Genomic DNA, 15,872 nt, shown 5'->3' with positions numbered 1-15,872 from the left:
AGTTCAAGTGGGTTATTCCTAATAGAGTATTTCCTCAGCTCGACTCGACCCGACCTGGTCCAATCCAAATGATTGTTTGTGAGATCCACATTGATTGGAGAGGGGAATGAGTGTCAGCGAAGACACTGGACCCTGAAGATGGTGGATTGTGAAATCCTACGTCGATTGGAGAGAAAAACGAGTGAAACAAGGACGTTGGGCCTCGAAGGGGTTGGATTTTGAGATCCTACATCGATTGGAGAGAGAAACAAAGTAAAAGTGAGGGAAATCTCTCCCTACCGAACACATTTTAAAACTCTGAAAGAAAGCTATGATAATATCTACTAGCGGTGGCTTAAGCTCTTACATTGTCAACCTTAATCAACATGCACTTTAGGATTTAGGGTTTAGCGTTTAAGGTTTACTTATTGTCTAGCCTTTCACGCGCCAGTGGACATTTCTAAGCTCAACCCGACCCTACCCGATCGAACCCTAGTGGTGGTCAATTATTTAATTCCCCCAGCCATATATATTATCACTATAAATATTAATTCTTTATCCAAAGGCACAGCGAAGCCATGACGTCATCCATCTCTGTTAAAAACTTTAAAATAATTACACAAATACCCTCCTCCCTCTCCACCGTCCCTTCCGTCCTGTGCTGAAAATGAAGCAGCTGGAGCTGGTGTTCATCCCGACGCCGCTCATCGGCCACCTCACCGCCGCCGTCCACCTGGCCCAACTCCTCACAACTCGACACCCTCCTCTCTCAATCACCATTCTCATAATCAAACTCCCTTTCCCCACCAAATCCGCCCGTCTAATCCAATCCCTCTGTTCCTCCTCTGCTTCCGACCGGATCCGATTCATCACCCTCCCGGAACAACCCATCCCCGACGGCACCAAAAACACCCTCCTCCTCGACCCCCTCGTCCAGTCTCAGAAACAAAACGTTGCCACCGCCGTCGCTGACCTCACCTCCGCCGCGGACAGAGGACCGGACTCCCCGACACTTGCTGGGTTCGTCGTCGACATGTTCTGTATTCCCATGGTGGATGTGGCCAACCAATTTGGTGTCCCTACGTTCGTGTTCTACACTTCCAGCGCTTCCTTTCTAGCCCTCCTCTTCCATCTCCAAGAGCTCTACGACAATGAGTTCAATCACGACATGGACCGGTTACTAAACTCCGCCACAGAGTTCGCCGTCCCCTGTTTTAGGAATCCGATTCCGAGGAAAGTGATTTCCACCATGTTTATAGACAGAGAAGCGACTGAATGGACGCACGCCCTCACTCGGAGGTACAGAGAAGCAAATGGGTTTCTAATCAATACATTTTCCGAGCTCGAACCCGACGCGATTCACTGGTTCGCCGAACAGAGGCTCCCGCCGGTGTACGCCGTCGGACCCATTTTAAATCTGAAGAAAAACCCCCAAATCGGAGAAAGTGAGGAGGAAATCAGGAAGTGGCTGGACGAGCAGCCGCCGTCGTCGGTCGTATTCCTCTGTTTCGGAACTATGGGGAGGTTCAATGAAGCTCAGACCAAGGAGATCGCCGAAGCGTTGGAGCGAACCGGAGTCCGGTTCATTTGGGCGATACGGCAGGCTCCGCCGGAGAGCGTATTACCAGAGGGGTTCGTAGATCGGACGGGTGGGATCGGAAAAGTGATAGGGTGGGCCCCGCAGGTGGAGATATTGAAGCATCCGGCGACGGGAGGGTTTGTATCGCACTGTGGGTGGAATTCGGTGTTGGAGAGTTTGTGGAATGGGGTGGCGGTGGCGACGTGGCCGATGTACGCGGAGCAGCAGGTGAATGCGTTTGAGATGGTGGTGGAGTTGGGAGTGGCGGTGGAGGTTTCGTTGGATTACAGTATGATGGTGGCGGAGGAGGAGGAGCAGGCTGTTTTGACGGCGGAGAAGATTGAGGGCGCCATTACAAGGCTGATGGAGAGGTCGGATGAGCTTAAAACGGCGTTAATGGTTAAGGGTGAGGAAAGCAAGACGGCCATGATGGAGAGTGGATCTTCTTTTAATGCACTTAATCGTTTCATTGATGCAATCATGCCTAACCGGTTCGACCCGAGCGAATCAGATCATTGAAGTTTACACACACGTACCTTTTTCTTTTTGTTTGATTTCTCTTCTCGTTCAGCTCGATCATTGAGTTAGTGTCTCAATCCACGATGTCAGTCATTTACTATCTAGATAAAACAAGTTGTTTAGGTCTATAGTCTAATGGGTTCTAGTTAAACTAGAGAACCGCTTGGATCTTCGAACCCTCCCAAAAAGCTTAGATAACCATAGAGCTTAAACTCGAATAGAGTAATCTACTAAGATACGAATGTGATAGAGCCTACAAGTAGGTTGCTTTACTGGTCGCGTGGGGGAGTGCTCAAATACAGAGGCTAGAGGGGATCGTCTTGGGACTTGAGTCATGTCTCATACCTATTTGCTGTTGAGTCATGTCTCATACCTATTTGCTGTTTGTAACAAACTCAAACATCACTTTTGACTTATTCGTCACGGTCTGAAATTCTTACTTGAAAAATGAGTTCATGACAGTGAAATCGTAATTGACTTGAGTGCAAGGTTGACTGACTTGAGTGTAAGGTATCGTTTTGGCTACAAACTCTTTGGTGGCGACTTATCATAGGATATTTTTATTTTAAAGTCAGAAATTACAATTTTAAAGGTCAAAAACCTTTAAATTCAGTGTCCCCACAACGCGGTCGGAATGGAATGTGAGGGTGGACCAGAAGTCAAAGTCGTTGAAAAATTAAAATAAAAAAAGAAAAAGAAAAATGGTGAGCGAGCTTCTCATTGGACGGTGAGGATCAAACTGTCACAGGCGGACCTACCATTGCCTTTGATTTAGGAAGTATTTCAAATAATTTGGTAGTCTTCCTGATTTGACATTTGACACTGACATATCAAGTCAACACTATTCGTTCTTCTTTTTCCATGACGTTGACTTCTTGTCTTTTTTTAGTGGACTTACCTATCAGTCAACTATCTACGCTTATCTCAACACGTGTAATGATATACCTTTCTTACTTTTACACATGATAACTCTGATATTCTCTTGCAACATGGTCACGTGGCTCTGATATTCTCTTGCAACATGGTCACGTGGCTCTGATATTCTCTTGCAACGTGGTCACATGATGGTTATGATATTCCCTTGCAACATGGTCACATGATGGCTCTGATGTTCTCTTGTAATATGGTCATGTGATGGTGGCTCTGATGTGATGTTCTCTTGCAACATGGTCATGTGATGGTGGCTCTGATGTTCCCTTGCAACATGGTCACGTGATGGCTTTGATGTTCCCTTTCAACATAGTCATGTTACTTCTTCCGTATGAGAATGAAGCTTCTCCCATCAACCAACACAATTCATTTCAAGTCTCAAGTCAAGTAGAGATTCGGAATCCAAATTCAACACTCAATAACTCCGACCTTCACTTACAATATAGTCACATTACTTACTCTTTACTTCTAATAATGAAACTTACCCCATCAACCAACACGAGTCATCTCAGGTCGGATGTCACCCAATATAAAATTGTGCATATTTAGCTTTAAAGTACTTATAATTGAGCCACCGAAAAAGAATACACTTTGTTAGTATAGGTACACATTGGAGTTCATAAACCACTCATTTACTTATATGTCACAAGTTTCAACCCACGAACCAAATCCATTTTTTAAAACTTCAAACTCAATTCAAACCGGAAAAAAAAATACATACAACCCAAAACAGCTCAACAGAGTAATTCAAATTGTTCGAGATATCGAGTCATCTAAATATCTCTATATGGAATACCCATATTTTATACAATAAATTCATTCGCAAAACAAACATTTCACGACTATTCATGAAATTTATGATTCCGAATTATTTTACATCAGTTTCTCTAATATAATCTTCAAACTCGAAACAAACTCACATGAACGCTCCACCAATTGGCTAAGAGGAACTGTATAATCAAATCATGAGCCACAAAACATCTATCCATCCATCCTTCTCTATAAGGAAGACATAGTTATGCACAATTAATACTTAAAAATTGCTAAACAAAAACAAAAAACGAGTCAATTTTCAAGCCCAGATAGCGAGTAAAGACATCAAGGCAGCTCCAAGAATAAGAGAAAGATTGGCCATAAATTGAAGTTTTCCATTACTCTGCATTCTTGGGTTCATAAAATCGGCAGCCAACAGATCAACAAGAGCCATATAGATTAAGATACCTGCTGAAGCTGCGTTCAATATCCCTTCCACTATCAGTGCCTTTGGGTCCTCTTCGTCGTAACCGTTTGTTACTCCAATGCCTATTACTATCCCAATTGGCGTTGTCAGACAGAAGAAAAGCGCCATTATTATTGTTGCTCTGTTCTTGAACTTTGCCTGCATGTTTCAACCAATTTAGCACCCTCGCTTTTAAATTCTAACAATATAAGAATAGATTTGATTTAAATATGTTTCAAGATTGAGCCTCGACATCGAGCAGAACAGACTTAACTCGACTAGGTCTAGGTCAAGCTAGTTTAACATCCAACACTAAGCCACTAATCTAACACGTTGGGTCAGGTCTAGATCAAGCTAGTTTAACGTCCAATATTAAGCCCATGACCTAACACATTTGATATAAGTTTGAGTTGTAATAATTTTCATCAATAAAAGTCATAATGTAAATATGTCATCAAAATTTACACAAAAAGGGTTAACTATAACGGCCCAAATCCACCGCTAGTAGATATTGTATTCTTTGGGCTTTTCCTTTCAAGCTTCCCCTCAAAGCTTTAAAACGCGTCTACTATGGGAAGGTTTCCACACCCTTATAAATGGTGGTTTGTTCTCCTCCCCAACCAATGTGGGACATCACATTAACAAAGATGGGAAGTATTTTTTTGAACGATTGGTCATAGAGCATCAAACTAGTTTGCGATTTACTAAAAGCACAAAAAAACTAAATTCATACGATTGGAATATAAGTACTAAAACACTAATAGTCCAAGTTCACCGCTAACAGATCTTGTCTCTTTGGGTTTTTAATTCAAGGGCTTAACCCTCGAGATTTTAAAACGACTACTAGAGAGAAGTTTCCAAAGATTTCTTATAATAGCGTGGAAACTTCTTCCTAGTAAAAGAGTTGGGTTGAGTTTAAAAAACATAGTTTTACGTAACAAGCCAAAGCAAGCAACCGTAAGCTTGGGCTATTTTTCGGGCTTAGAACTATTTAAAGTTCAAAATTAAAAAAAGATATAAGTAATTAAATAGTTGAATTTGGAAGAATAATAATAAAATATTATAAAGTAGGTGCGAAAAGCAAGAAGCAGCAGCAGCAAAGTGAACATAATTTAATATGCTCTAATTTTCAACGAAACTATGGGATGTTTGATTGCTTAATGATTTGTTTTTTCCTCTTTTTTAATTTAAAATAAGGTTTATGGATGAGATTAGGAAGAAATATTTGAGAATTCGTGTCAATTTCAGTGGGCACCAAAGTCAACCAATGTACATAACTCTGATGACACAACCCACCAACCATAGGTCCCATATTTAATTCACATATTTGACTATACAACCCACCACCAACATGTCCATCCACATGGTATCTATATATTATTTCTTTTACGCAATACTCACATAATTGTATTTTTTAAATTTAAAACTAAAAAAAAAAAGAAGTTAAAGGTATCGTTTTGTAACAAAAGTCCAACGCTAACAGGTACGGTCTAAAAAAATTAAGGGTATTGTTTTGTAACCGCTCAAGCCTAATGCTAATAAATATTTTGTCATTTGAGAGATTTCCACACTCTTACAAGAATGTTTCGATCTCTCTCTAACCGATGTGGGATCTTACAACTCACCTTTTTAAGGACCCACGGCTCTAATACTATTTGTAAGAGTGTTACGTTCTTCTCTCCAATCTATGTGAGAACTTACAACTCACCCTTTTAAGGACCCACGGCTCTAATACTATTTGTAAGAGCCCAATTTCTTCTCTCCAACCGGGATCTCACAACTCACCACTTGAGGACCCAGAGTTCTCTGTAGTGTGTCGACTCTAATACTATTTGTAAGAGCCCAATTTCTTCTCTCCAACCGATGTGGGATCTCACAACTCACCACTTGAGGACCGAGAGTTCTGTTTAGTGTGTCGACTCTAATACTATTTGTAAGAACCCAGTTTATTCTCGATCTCACAACTCATTCCTTGAAGACCTGAGTTCTCTCGCCACACTGTCCAGTGTCCACTCTAATACTACTTGTAACCGTCCAATTCCAGATGTTGTCCACTCTAATACTACTTGTAACAGTCCAATTCCAGATCGTTATGTATCATCGTCAGCTTCACAATTGAAAAGGTTTCCACGCCCTTTGAATGGATCGTACCTCTCTCTAGGTGAAATCATGTTTAAAGTTTTTAAAATTTTAGGGTTATTATTGAAAATTTTAAAAATTAAAAGGGTATTATTGAAATATTTCAAAGTTAAAATGATTTTTTTCATTATTTTATATAAGGGAGTTAGAGATAATTTTATTAATTTAACCTAAAAGAATAAAAAGAAAATACCTGAGCGATGGATCCTCCTAAGCCCATGCCCTCGAATAACTGATGAAAAGTAATGGCCGCCACTAGAGGCCTAATGGTTTTGGGAGTTTCAGAAACGCCCAAACCAATCCCAATAATTACCGAATGTACCACTATCCCCAGCTCCAGTACCTACACAAACACACCATTAAAATTAAACCAATCAAACAATTTCTGGATTTCAATTCTCAAAATCTTCAATACGAACAATATCGATAGCGAAATCCGGTTTCAATTTCTTCCGATTCTGTTTACCTGAGAGATCACACGGTGCCGGAGAATCTCCGCCGGTGTTCCAGTGACATCAGAGGAGTCATGAGCGTGGCCATGACCGCCGTGAGTATGAACAGGAATATGAGCTTCGATAGCTCTGCCGTTCATCTCATCAATCTCAGGCTGAGCTCTCTTCAGATGAAGACGAGTATAATAAGAGCTAGCACCGGCATCCACCATTAAAGTACCAATAGCCGCCACCATAGCCACCAAGCCAGTGAACGGAAACTTCGCCCAGGGATCCTCTTTCAGTTTCGGCGATTGCAAACTCTCGTAAGCATCAGGAAGAACATGGATGAATCCGGTAGCCAAAATGACACCAGCGGCAAAGGCTTTAATAACAAAGAAAATCTCCTTCTCAGGACTCAAAGCAGGAATCACCTTACCGAGCATCGGAATAGAAACTCCGATTAATCCAGCGGCGAGAATCGTAGCTATGGCAACGATTTTGTATTTTAGGGCTAGCGGTTTGTTTCGGATTCCTTCGTCTTCTTCTTCTTCAGGACAGTTACACTCTTCCTGTGCCGCAATCAGTGAAGGAATAAGCAGAAGAAACAGAACAAGAAAAACGAGAAGAAGAGGATGAAGCTTGAAGGTCGCCATTGCCATGGCCGATTAGAACGGTTATGGATTTAGGGCTTTTTTTTTTCCCCTTTTCGTTGAAGAAGATGAATTACAGTTGGGATTTAAAGAGTTTGCTACGGACGTGGAAATTTCCATGTTCAGATATAGGGATTCAAAATAAATTATATTATTTTGCTAATGATATTTAATTAATTAATTAATTAATTAATTAATTGTTTAATTAAAATGTTATTAATTGGCATGGCGAAAGGATGTCGACATGTGCTTAATTCACCGGCGAGAGTGTCGATTGACTTGGAATAAATCGTTGAAGTCAAATTCAAATGTCGACATTTTTATGTAATTTCACTAAATTTCCAATTTTGCCCTCCGTTTAATAATAATCTCCGCCATATTCTTCTCATTTTTTTCTTTTTTTTTCTAATTTTTGAATTAGGGACTCTTTCACACGTTATCCAGTTACACCAACTTTTTTATTATTATTATTTATTAAAAAAAAAAATTAATTTTAATTTTGTAACTAATTTATAGCGTTGAAAATCGAGCTCACAGAAACTAACCACCACTCAAGTTGCGCCCCGTTCTCAATCGTAGCTCGTCAATTCTTACGTAATGTCCCCAACAACTCTTATCTCTGCCCATCATTCATTGCTCACGTGTCCACACAGTCAGCAACGTCTACTACTATTTTCATTCCGTCAGCTGGGTCCTACATCGTTTATTTCTCGATTCTTCCGATTTATAATACCCCATCATCAATTTGGTTCAGTTTACCTATTTTACACCAATTTGAATATAATTCGATGGGTTTTTGTCTGTTTTTTTGTCCATGTTGAATTTTGTCCACTTCATACTCAAATTTGTTCGTTTTTGCCTTCTTCAATTTAAGGTTATTTTAGACATTTCCAATGAAATTCGTGTATCACTCATTATTTTTATGTAATGATTGTGACAAGTTTGGATTAAATAAGGTTGGTAAATTGCATCGTAGAGGTAATTTTCGTATTATATTACCTTAGAGATAAGTTAAATATTTAATAGAGGACGTGTTTATAAATTATTATAAAGTCTAAATCGTTAAATAATTAAAATTAAAAAAATTAAATTAAATTAAAAATATGTTATATTTTATTACATGGGAGATACTTTGGATAATAATAAATTAATTTTGAGCTTACTTGCAACAAATTTTATTATTTTCTAATTTTGTATATTAATTAAAATATTATGAAGCCAAGTTTCATTACTTTTTAAAATAATTCCAAATTATATAGCTTATCCTTTTCTAATTTTAGTTAATATTTACAGATAATCACTATTTTTATTTATTAATAAATTATATTTGAAATTGTCAAGAAATTGACCGAACACGTTAGATTATAATATCGATCCTTTTTTATTATTGATATCATATTTGTCGAGCTCGTTGATAGTTGAGAATTACGATATCGTGCTATCGTTATAGTTTATTTTATGTTCTAATATAATGTCATCAGGATCGGTTTTTTTTTTTTTTTTTTTTTTTAATGGTCTATTAAAACTTTTATAANCATTATTAATAAATTGAGGACGTTAATTTTTTATTTTTTATTTTTTTTTTAGAAAAAATGAATTAATATAGACTTTATAATATTAAATGATTATATAATTAATAGTATATTTTAAAACATAAAATAATGTTGTTGAATAATATAAATTAAATTAATAAATTAAGAATCTAATCTAATAATTGTGATTGGGATTGGAATCTAAGATGAAAATTTAAAATTTTATTTATTTTTATGAGGTAATAATTGATGTATTTTTTTTAATTTTGGACCTATTAAACCAGTTGTCAAACTAACAGATCAGTCTAAAATTTCGAGTTGATTGGATTGGTGAATTGGGTAATATTTCGAGTTTACAATCTGACCTAACTCAACTCTCTATTTTCGAGTTGAATCTAGTTAGGTTGTCGGGTTGTTCTTTTTTTAATTATATTTATCCACTATGCATGTTATATTAATAACTAAAATTTTATAAAACTTAAATATAAAATATTTACGAGTCATAACTCATTAATAATATTAGTTACAAACGAGGTATATTTTTAATTTGTATAATAATCTTAAAAGTAAGGTTTGGTAGGGTTGGGTTATCAAATATTTACGAGTCATAACGCATCAATAGGGGTTGGGTTGTTAGTCTGTTTTTTAGGTTGATCGAGTTAACCTGACCAAAAGAATGTCTATCCACCGATTGATCTGATTTTTTGATTTTTTTTTAAAATTTAACTCAACCCAAATCGAAAAAATCTAACATAACCAAACTTTTATAGTTTGGGTTGAGTCGTGTGAGTTCATTGGGTTCTAAGGTCATATGAATATTCTTAATGTTGTCTATTTCGTTCTTTTTCGTCTTCTGAATATGAGAATTTTGAATTTATAACCTCTCGGCCATACATATTTTACATCAGTTGAGTTTATGCTTATGTTGTCTTGTGTCGTCTCATTATTCTCATGGAATAACCCGTAAGAATGGAAACCGTTAATATATATATATATTTAGAAATACTCTTTAACCGTCAAAGGTGCTTAAAAAAAATATCCTTCCATTCTCGAATGTTTCGTTTAGTACCACATTTAAAAAATACTCGTAAACTTTAAAAAGTAACATTAAAAAATTTGGAGATAATCTATGAGATGATAGACAGTTTTTATTTTAAATATTATCTTTATAAATTTTAGAAAGAAAAATAAATTAAAATTTATCTCGGGTTTATGTCAGTATTATTTTGGTCTTTTCATGAATTTTCTTTTAAGATAAATAATTGAAGCTGACGTAACAATAACTTTATTAAAAAATAAATACAATTTCGCAAAAAATTTAAATAATGTTCTTTGTTTTTCATTATTCTCGTCGTTCTTCATCCTTTCATCTATGGATACCGTCACATCTTTTATTTTTTTTCATTTGTTTCTTTGTATTCTTTCTTCTTCTTTTTCACTCGTCGTTTTCTCCTTTTTAATTTTTATAATAAAAAATATTGTCCCGTTAGCTTATTAGCTACCATATAATAATAAAAAAAATGACGGGATTGATCAAAATAGTACAAAACCGAGCCTTACGAGCTAAAATATCAATTTTATAAATGAAAATAAAAAATAAAAATTTTTAATAAAATATAATATAAATAAAAAATTAAAAATTAAAAATTAAATTACATATTTAGTTTTCTAATTTTAAAAAAAAAATGCTTACTAAAACAGTAGAAAAGAAAAACTTTGTGGCCATTGATTGGACGGTGAGAGAGTGAAGCATCACAGACAGGTGAGAGGAGTAGAGTAGAGAAGGATAGAATTGGAATAAAGTACGTGGCTTTTTGGAGGACTCCAAAAGGTTTTTTTTTTTTTTTTTACAAAAAAAATCATTAATAAATTTGAATTTTTTGCACATAATTTATATTATTTTTTATTCTCCGATCCATTTTTATTTGTCTCTACCAGCGGATCTAGACGTTATAGGCTGACATTGAATCATTAATAACAGTAAATTAATTGGTATTCTAAAGTGCACCAACCATTAAATTTATTCCCATATATTAAAATTTTAACCTAAGTTTCAATTTCTACATTATTTTCCTTCTCCACCGAAAAGGTGCGGTTCGGGATTGAACGTGATTTATCTCAATACAGTATCTCACGGAAACTGTTTTTGTGGAACATAAGGGACGCGACTCGAGCCTGAATCAACTGTCGTGCCTATGTAGGTCAGCCCTTTAAGGAAAAACGTCACTAGAGGTTAGTTGACGACCCTCTACTAGAATCAGGCTCATCATGGTAGAAAATATTTAATGTGAATCCGTTGAATACCCAAGTTGCTCAGTCATCGTAGTATATAACTAATCCAAGTTTTATGCTCGATTTCGTCTCTTCTCGGCCTCTAGCTATGAAAATAGGTAGATAAAGTGTTTTCTAAAGCATCACTTTTATCCGATTTTTAGAGGATGATTATGTCATTAAAATGAATATGAAAAAAAAAAAAAAAAAAACTAGGAAGAGAGTATTGAAGATATTTTTTTAATTATAAAATATACTTTTCATTTGAATATGATAGGCGGAATTATTAATATCTTTACTTTCTTTTCTGGACTATTACTCACAATTTTCTTACACGCCACAAACAATAACAATATACAACAGCTATATACCAGTTGGGTCGGGTTGGGTTGAATTGAAAAAAAAAAATTAGACTAACCCGAAATTTTAGGTTGGTTGGGTTGGTGATCTGAGCAACTTGAATAGAATTTACAATTCAACCAAACTCTCTATTTTTTAGTTCGGTTCGGTTGGATTCGAGTCATAATTTAAGTGTTCGATATTTAAACTTTATGAAATTTTAGCTATTAATGCAATACGCCAATAGAAAAAAAATCATATTTATTCGGGTATTGCATTAATAGCTAAAATTTCATAAAGTTTAAATATCGAACACTTAAATCATGACTCATCACTAACATCAGTTACATTTGTTAAATATTCTTAATCTTTATAAAAGTAGACTTAGAGTTGGCCCGACCCCAACAAAAAAAAAAAAAAAAAAAAAAAAAAAAAAAAAAAAAAAANCTCAACCCAACTTTCATAGTTTGAGGTTGATAGTCCAAGTTTATCAAGTGATCGAGTCACGTCAGTGAATTTGGACTCGTTTTCTCAACCCTATGGTTTAAGGTTGGTAGTCCGAATAGGTCAAGTTATCGAGTCACGTAAGTGAATCTGGGCTCATTTTACGATGGATGGACGAGGTTGCATTCTTTTAAGATGCTCAAAAGGAGTCTTACATAAGTAAGATTCTATATTCCCTTGTAGATTAACATAGGACTTCAAAAGGAGGGAGAGCTTAGGTAAGCAAACAACCTCCTTTCAAGTATCCCACTAATCTTATATGCTTTTCACAATGACCAAAAACAAACCAAAAACAAAGAGAAAGATACATATAATAATATCAAACCATATTTATCACTCTTACATTACATACAAACCCGAAAACCAAAGCTTCAAAACTCTTCGATTACAATGATTCACAAACAAAACCCGAAAAAAAAACGACCTGTTTTACAAGCTTCAAGGGAAAAAATTTCAACCTATATGCACAAACACATATCTTAAAAAGGGTCACAAAAGCCACATTGGTGCCTGAACTCACCGCCAAGTGCCTCTTTTGTTTTCCTTTTTTGCTTTGGCAATTAGCAGGTTATGGTTTACGTTTTACTGTCTGCGCCTAAACATATAGCAGAAACATACTACTACTGTAGAATCCATGAACAAGCATCAAATTATGCATGTGACATGTATTCAAACTTGATGTAAATACGTGTCTACCTTTTCTTCTCGTCTTTCTCGAATTCTTCGTAGAAGTCGTCTTCATAATATTCTTCGTCGTCGTCGTCGTCGTAATAATATTCTTCTTCGAGGTCTGAGTCACTGTCCTTGCCATTTTCTAGATATTTTTGCTGCTGTGCCCCCATCAAACGTTCTTGAATTCGGTCTCTGATGGCTGTGCCCTAAATACACCCGTGATGTTTCAGATTTAGCCATTTATTTTAGTTCAAGATTCACAAAACCGTGTATGTTTTGTATGCTTTATCTACTTCAAAACTTGCCACATAAATGAAGAACAGGATAATTCGTGCATTAACTTACCATCTTATGACAACCTTCTTCAAACATCTCTAGAAATCCAGCCACCCAGCGATCAGCATTTTCCACCCACTCATTCCTGTGCATGCCGGCAGTTTTTGCCACTGTTTGAATCTGCAGTATCCAGAACAATCATTTTCAACAAAAAACAATAATTAAGTATCCTGCCTCCATAATTAGATCGAGGTAAATAAAGCCTAAAATATAATTGTAGGTCTAACAAAACCAGATAAAGTCCTCGCTAGCACTGAAGTACAAAAAAGGACTTTTTTCACTTCAATGGGCAGAATAGAATAGGCCCAAGAAGCAATCAACTTGCTGTATTAGGCGGGCTAAATATCAATTACCCATAAAAACTTCAATGCTTGAATTAGTACAAAAACAAAAATTGGGATTTCCAAGCATAAGAAAGAATTGAAAAGCAAGAATATGTCTGTGAATACATTGAAATACTAGGTTTCCATACTTTGATATCAGCACAGCAGTATGTGGAATCGTTTCACATGCTCAAAAAAAGAACCCAAAAGAATTGTAATGCTTGCATGGTAGATAGCTGGCTCAAAAGTCAACTTTTCTTACTTGAAAAGACAACTTCATGAATGTACAATTAGAATCCTTTTCTAAGAAAAGATATTACTACAAAATGAAATAAAACAAAAAGAAATGTGAAAGGCAGCCGCATAAACCACATTATTTTTGGAGTAAGTTCTAAAATCAACTGAAGGCAGACAAACCCCATAGGTACGTTTACAACAAGTTGTTCTTTCGTGTTTTGCTCTTTTGGTGTCTTAATTCAAGTCATTTCAGGAAGATACAAAATGTAGCATAGAATCATCTCATCTAAGTTCTTCAATTGGTCAAGAAATCATATTCGCTTATGTGCAAGGACAGTGAAGTATCTGATCGTTCCAAATAATTATGAGTTGTAAAAACATCGAGGCATCTTAAGATGCACATACCAGGCAAGGTGAAAAAGGTGGGCCCAGAAGCACACAGTGCATAGCTAAGTTTATTAAAAATAAAACCGTAGAAATATGGATTTCATCCAATAATATTGGCTTTCTCTAATGTGAAGATCTCTAGCTTTTTTCCTGGAACTTATGATTAGCTATCAAGTCATAGAGAAAATGCACAAAACATAAGACACGCCTTTAGGTAACAAATTTGCAAGATTGCAAGTGGACTGCCCAGCTTCCTTCTTTTTTTTTTTTTTTTTTTTTTTTTTTTTNATAGAAATTTCTTAATGCAACACCTAAGGACAACTATCCCATAGCCTGAAATAAGAGGAATTATAAAGCAGATAATCTAATCTCAACTCCCCAACTACCGCATCCATAGGACTATTGTAAAGATATGAGATATGGGTACCTTTTCTCCCACTTTTTCTTGGTGTTCCTTCACTTTCTCCTGTAATTTCTTCAATCTCATGTTCACTCTTAACCGCTTTTCCTGGTAATTGTATACAACAAGATTGAGTTGCTTGTTAATAAACAAAATCAATATAATCAAGCTTTGCTGACTAGCAGGATAAGAATTATCGTTTTAAAAAAGGCCAATGTAGATAAAATATCATGCCTTCACAAAGCTGACTCCAAGCTCTTTCCTCGAATAACCACGGTCCAAATTACGCAGAACATATTGATTATAATCTTTGACAATCCTCATGATAATGTCTGAAGTTGATATTCCTTCTGTCCTTTTTGTTTCCTTGAACTTTCCAATTTTTTTAACCTACAAAGGAAAAGTTCCCATCTATGAAATTGTATGTACTTCAGCACCAAGTGGATCGAATGGATAAACCCATCTTCTGAACTTACAAATTCATAAACATCCTTCCCAGCTCCGGTAGCATCAGCATAACTGTATCGAGGCAGAAAAAGGATGACATAGGTCATTTAAACAGAATTAACAAATAAATTCAATGTGAACAGATAGATACCATGGACCAACTAATTGAAGCTCTTCCTGAGACACTTTACCATCCAATCTATACTAATTAGATGGGTCGAAATGCAGATAAATGTGGTAAAGGAAATAAACTCCATTGCCCAAAAGTTACTTGACCCTCTTGGTTCACTTAGATAAAGTATATAATATCCTTACGGAAGAGAATCGTGGGCCACAAAGTCAATCTTGTGCTTGTCAATAAATTCTTGAGAGATCACCCAGGGTGCATCAGGAATCACTTCATCCACCCACCTGCGGAAAAGGGAAGGGGAAACAAGGAGCAAATAAATAAAACCACGTTGAAGAATCGGTGCAACTAAGATTGATTCCACGTTCATAAGAAAATCTACGAAGTTCAAGCAGATATCGAAAAATCGTAGTTCAATTTAAATCCATCATAGCTCACTTGAATTTAAAGGATTCAAACAGGCATTCTAACTAGCGTTTGTAGGTATCAAAAGCACATCTATACATAGCAATGTTTCAAGATCCAAAAGCCCCAGTAAAGAAAAATTCATGGAATAGAGAAAAGTCATACTTGCAATGGCGAAGAGATTCATATCGTTCAGCTTCATTCATAACAGTTTTCCCTTTAAGACTGTGGGTAGTCTCATCATTGCAACATCCAACTAACAAATAAGTATTCGGGAATCTGAAATTACAAGAAGGATCAATAATTACAGCTCGTCAATTCAACAAATCAATTCTCCCAACAGAAGAATATCACGGACAAGTGAAAGCAAGTTAGCAAACCTGAAAATTAAGAACAATCAAGCAGGCTAATGAATCAGAAGAAAAAAAAAAAAAAAAAAAAAC

At 36.0% G+C, this 15,872-nt stretch overlaps 3 protein-coding genes across 3 annotated transcripts in view; 1 reads left to right on the top strand and 2 right to left on the bottom strand.

Annotated features, from left to right (window-relative positions):
• The first annotated feature begins 259 nt into the window (after positions 1–259).
• On the top strand, positions 260–2,205 carry LOC111787925 (anthocyanidin 3-O-glucosyltransferase 2-like). Its single transcript, XM_023668022.1, has one exon. It carries the CDS (start codon positions 647–649, stop codon positions 2,075–2,077), a length of 1,431 nt encoding a protein of 476 aa, XP_023523790.1. The 5' UTR covers positions 260–646; the 3' UTR covers positions 2,078–2,205.
• A 1,522-nt stretch (positions 2,206–3,727) lies between these two features.
• LOC111787926 (zinc transporter 3-like) lies at positions 3,728–7,569 on the bottom strand. Its single transcript, XM_023668023.1, has 3 exons — positions 6,832–7,569; positions 6,559–6,708; positions 3,728–4,385 (listed from the first exon to the last, which is right to left on the bottom strand). Exons 1-3 carry the CDS (start codon positions 7,456–7,458, stop codon positions 4,080–4,082), a joined length of 1,083 nt encoding a protein of 360 aa, XP_023523791.1. The 5' UTR covers positions 7,459–7,569; the 3' UTR covers positions 3,728–4,079.
• A 4,822-nt stretch (positions 7,570–12,391) lies between these two features.
• Positions 12,392–15,872, bottom strand: part of LOC111787987 (choline-phosphate cytidylyltransferase 1-like) — a 4,093-nt gene continuing 612 nt past the window's right edge. The window contains exons 2-8 of the mRNA XM_023668108.1: positions 15,595–15,708; positions 15,213–15,308; positions 14,927–14,969; positions 14,685–14,840; positions 14,478–14,558; positions 13,113–13,223; positions 12,392–12,973 (exon numbers count right to left, since the gene is read on the bottom strand). Coding sequence (XP_023523876.1) covers positions 12,788–12,973; positions 13,113–13,223; positions 14,478–14,558; positions 14,685–14,840; positions 14,927–14,969; positions 15,213–15,308; positions 15,595–15,708 — 787 coding nt within the window. The 3' untranslated portion in view covers positions 12,392–12,787. The remainder of the gene's footprint in view (positions 12,974–13,112; positions 13,224–14,477; positions 14,559–14,684; positions 14,841–14,926; positions 14,970–15,212; positions 15,309–15,594; positions 15,709–15,872) is intronic.

This window comes from Cucurbita pepo, chromosome LG02 (genome assembly GCF_002806865.2).
Source record: "Cucurbita pepo subsp. pepo cultivar mu-cu-16 chromosome LG02, ASM280686v2, whole genome shotgun sequence".
NCBI lineage: Eukaryota > Viridiplantae > Streptophyta > Magnoliopsida > Cucurbitales > Cucurbitaceae > Cucurbita > Cucurbita pepo.
The sequence above is the reverse complement of the archived record's forward strand: the minus strand, read 5'-3'. Positions and strand labels throughout refer to the sequence as shown.

Bases quoted from the DNA above. Each gene is read 5' to 3' on its own strand.
- LOC111787925 (XM_023668022.1), top strand. From the start codon at position 647: ATGAAGCAGCTGGAGCTGGTGTTCATCCCGACGCCGCTCATCGGCCAC.
- LOC111787926 (XM_023668023.1), bottom strand. From the start codon at position 7,458: ATGGCAATGGCGACCTTCAAGCTTCATCCTCTTCTTCTCGTTTTTCTT. The intron at 6,709-6,831 runs GTAAACAGAATC...GTGTTTGTGTAG, and splicing joins GGCACCGTGTGATCTCTCAG to GTACTGGAGCTGGGGATAGT. The intron at 4,386-6,558 runs GTATTTTCTTTT...TGAAACATGCAG, and splicing joins TAGGAGGATCCATCGCTCAG to GCAAAGTTCAAGAACAGAGC.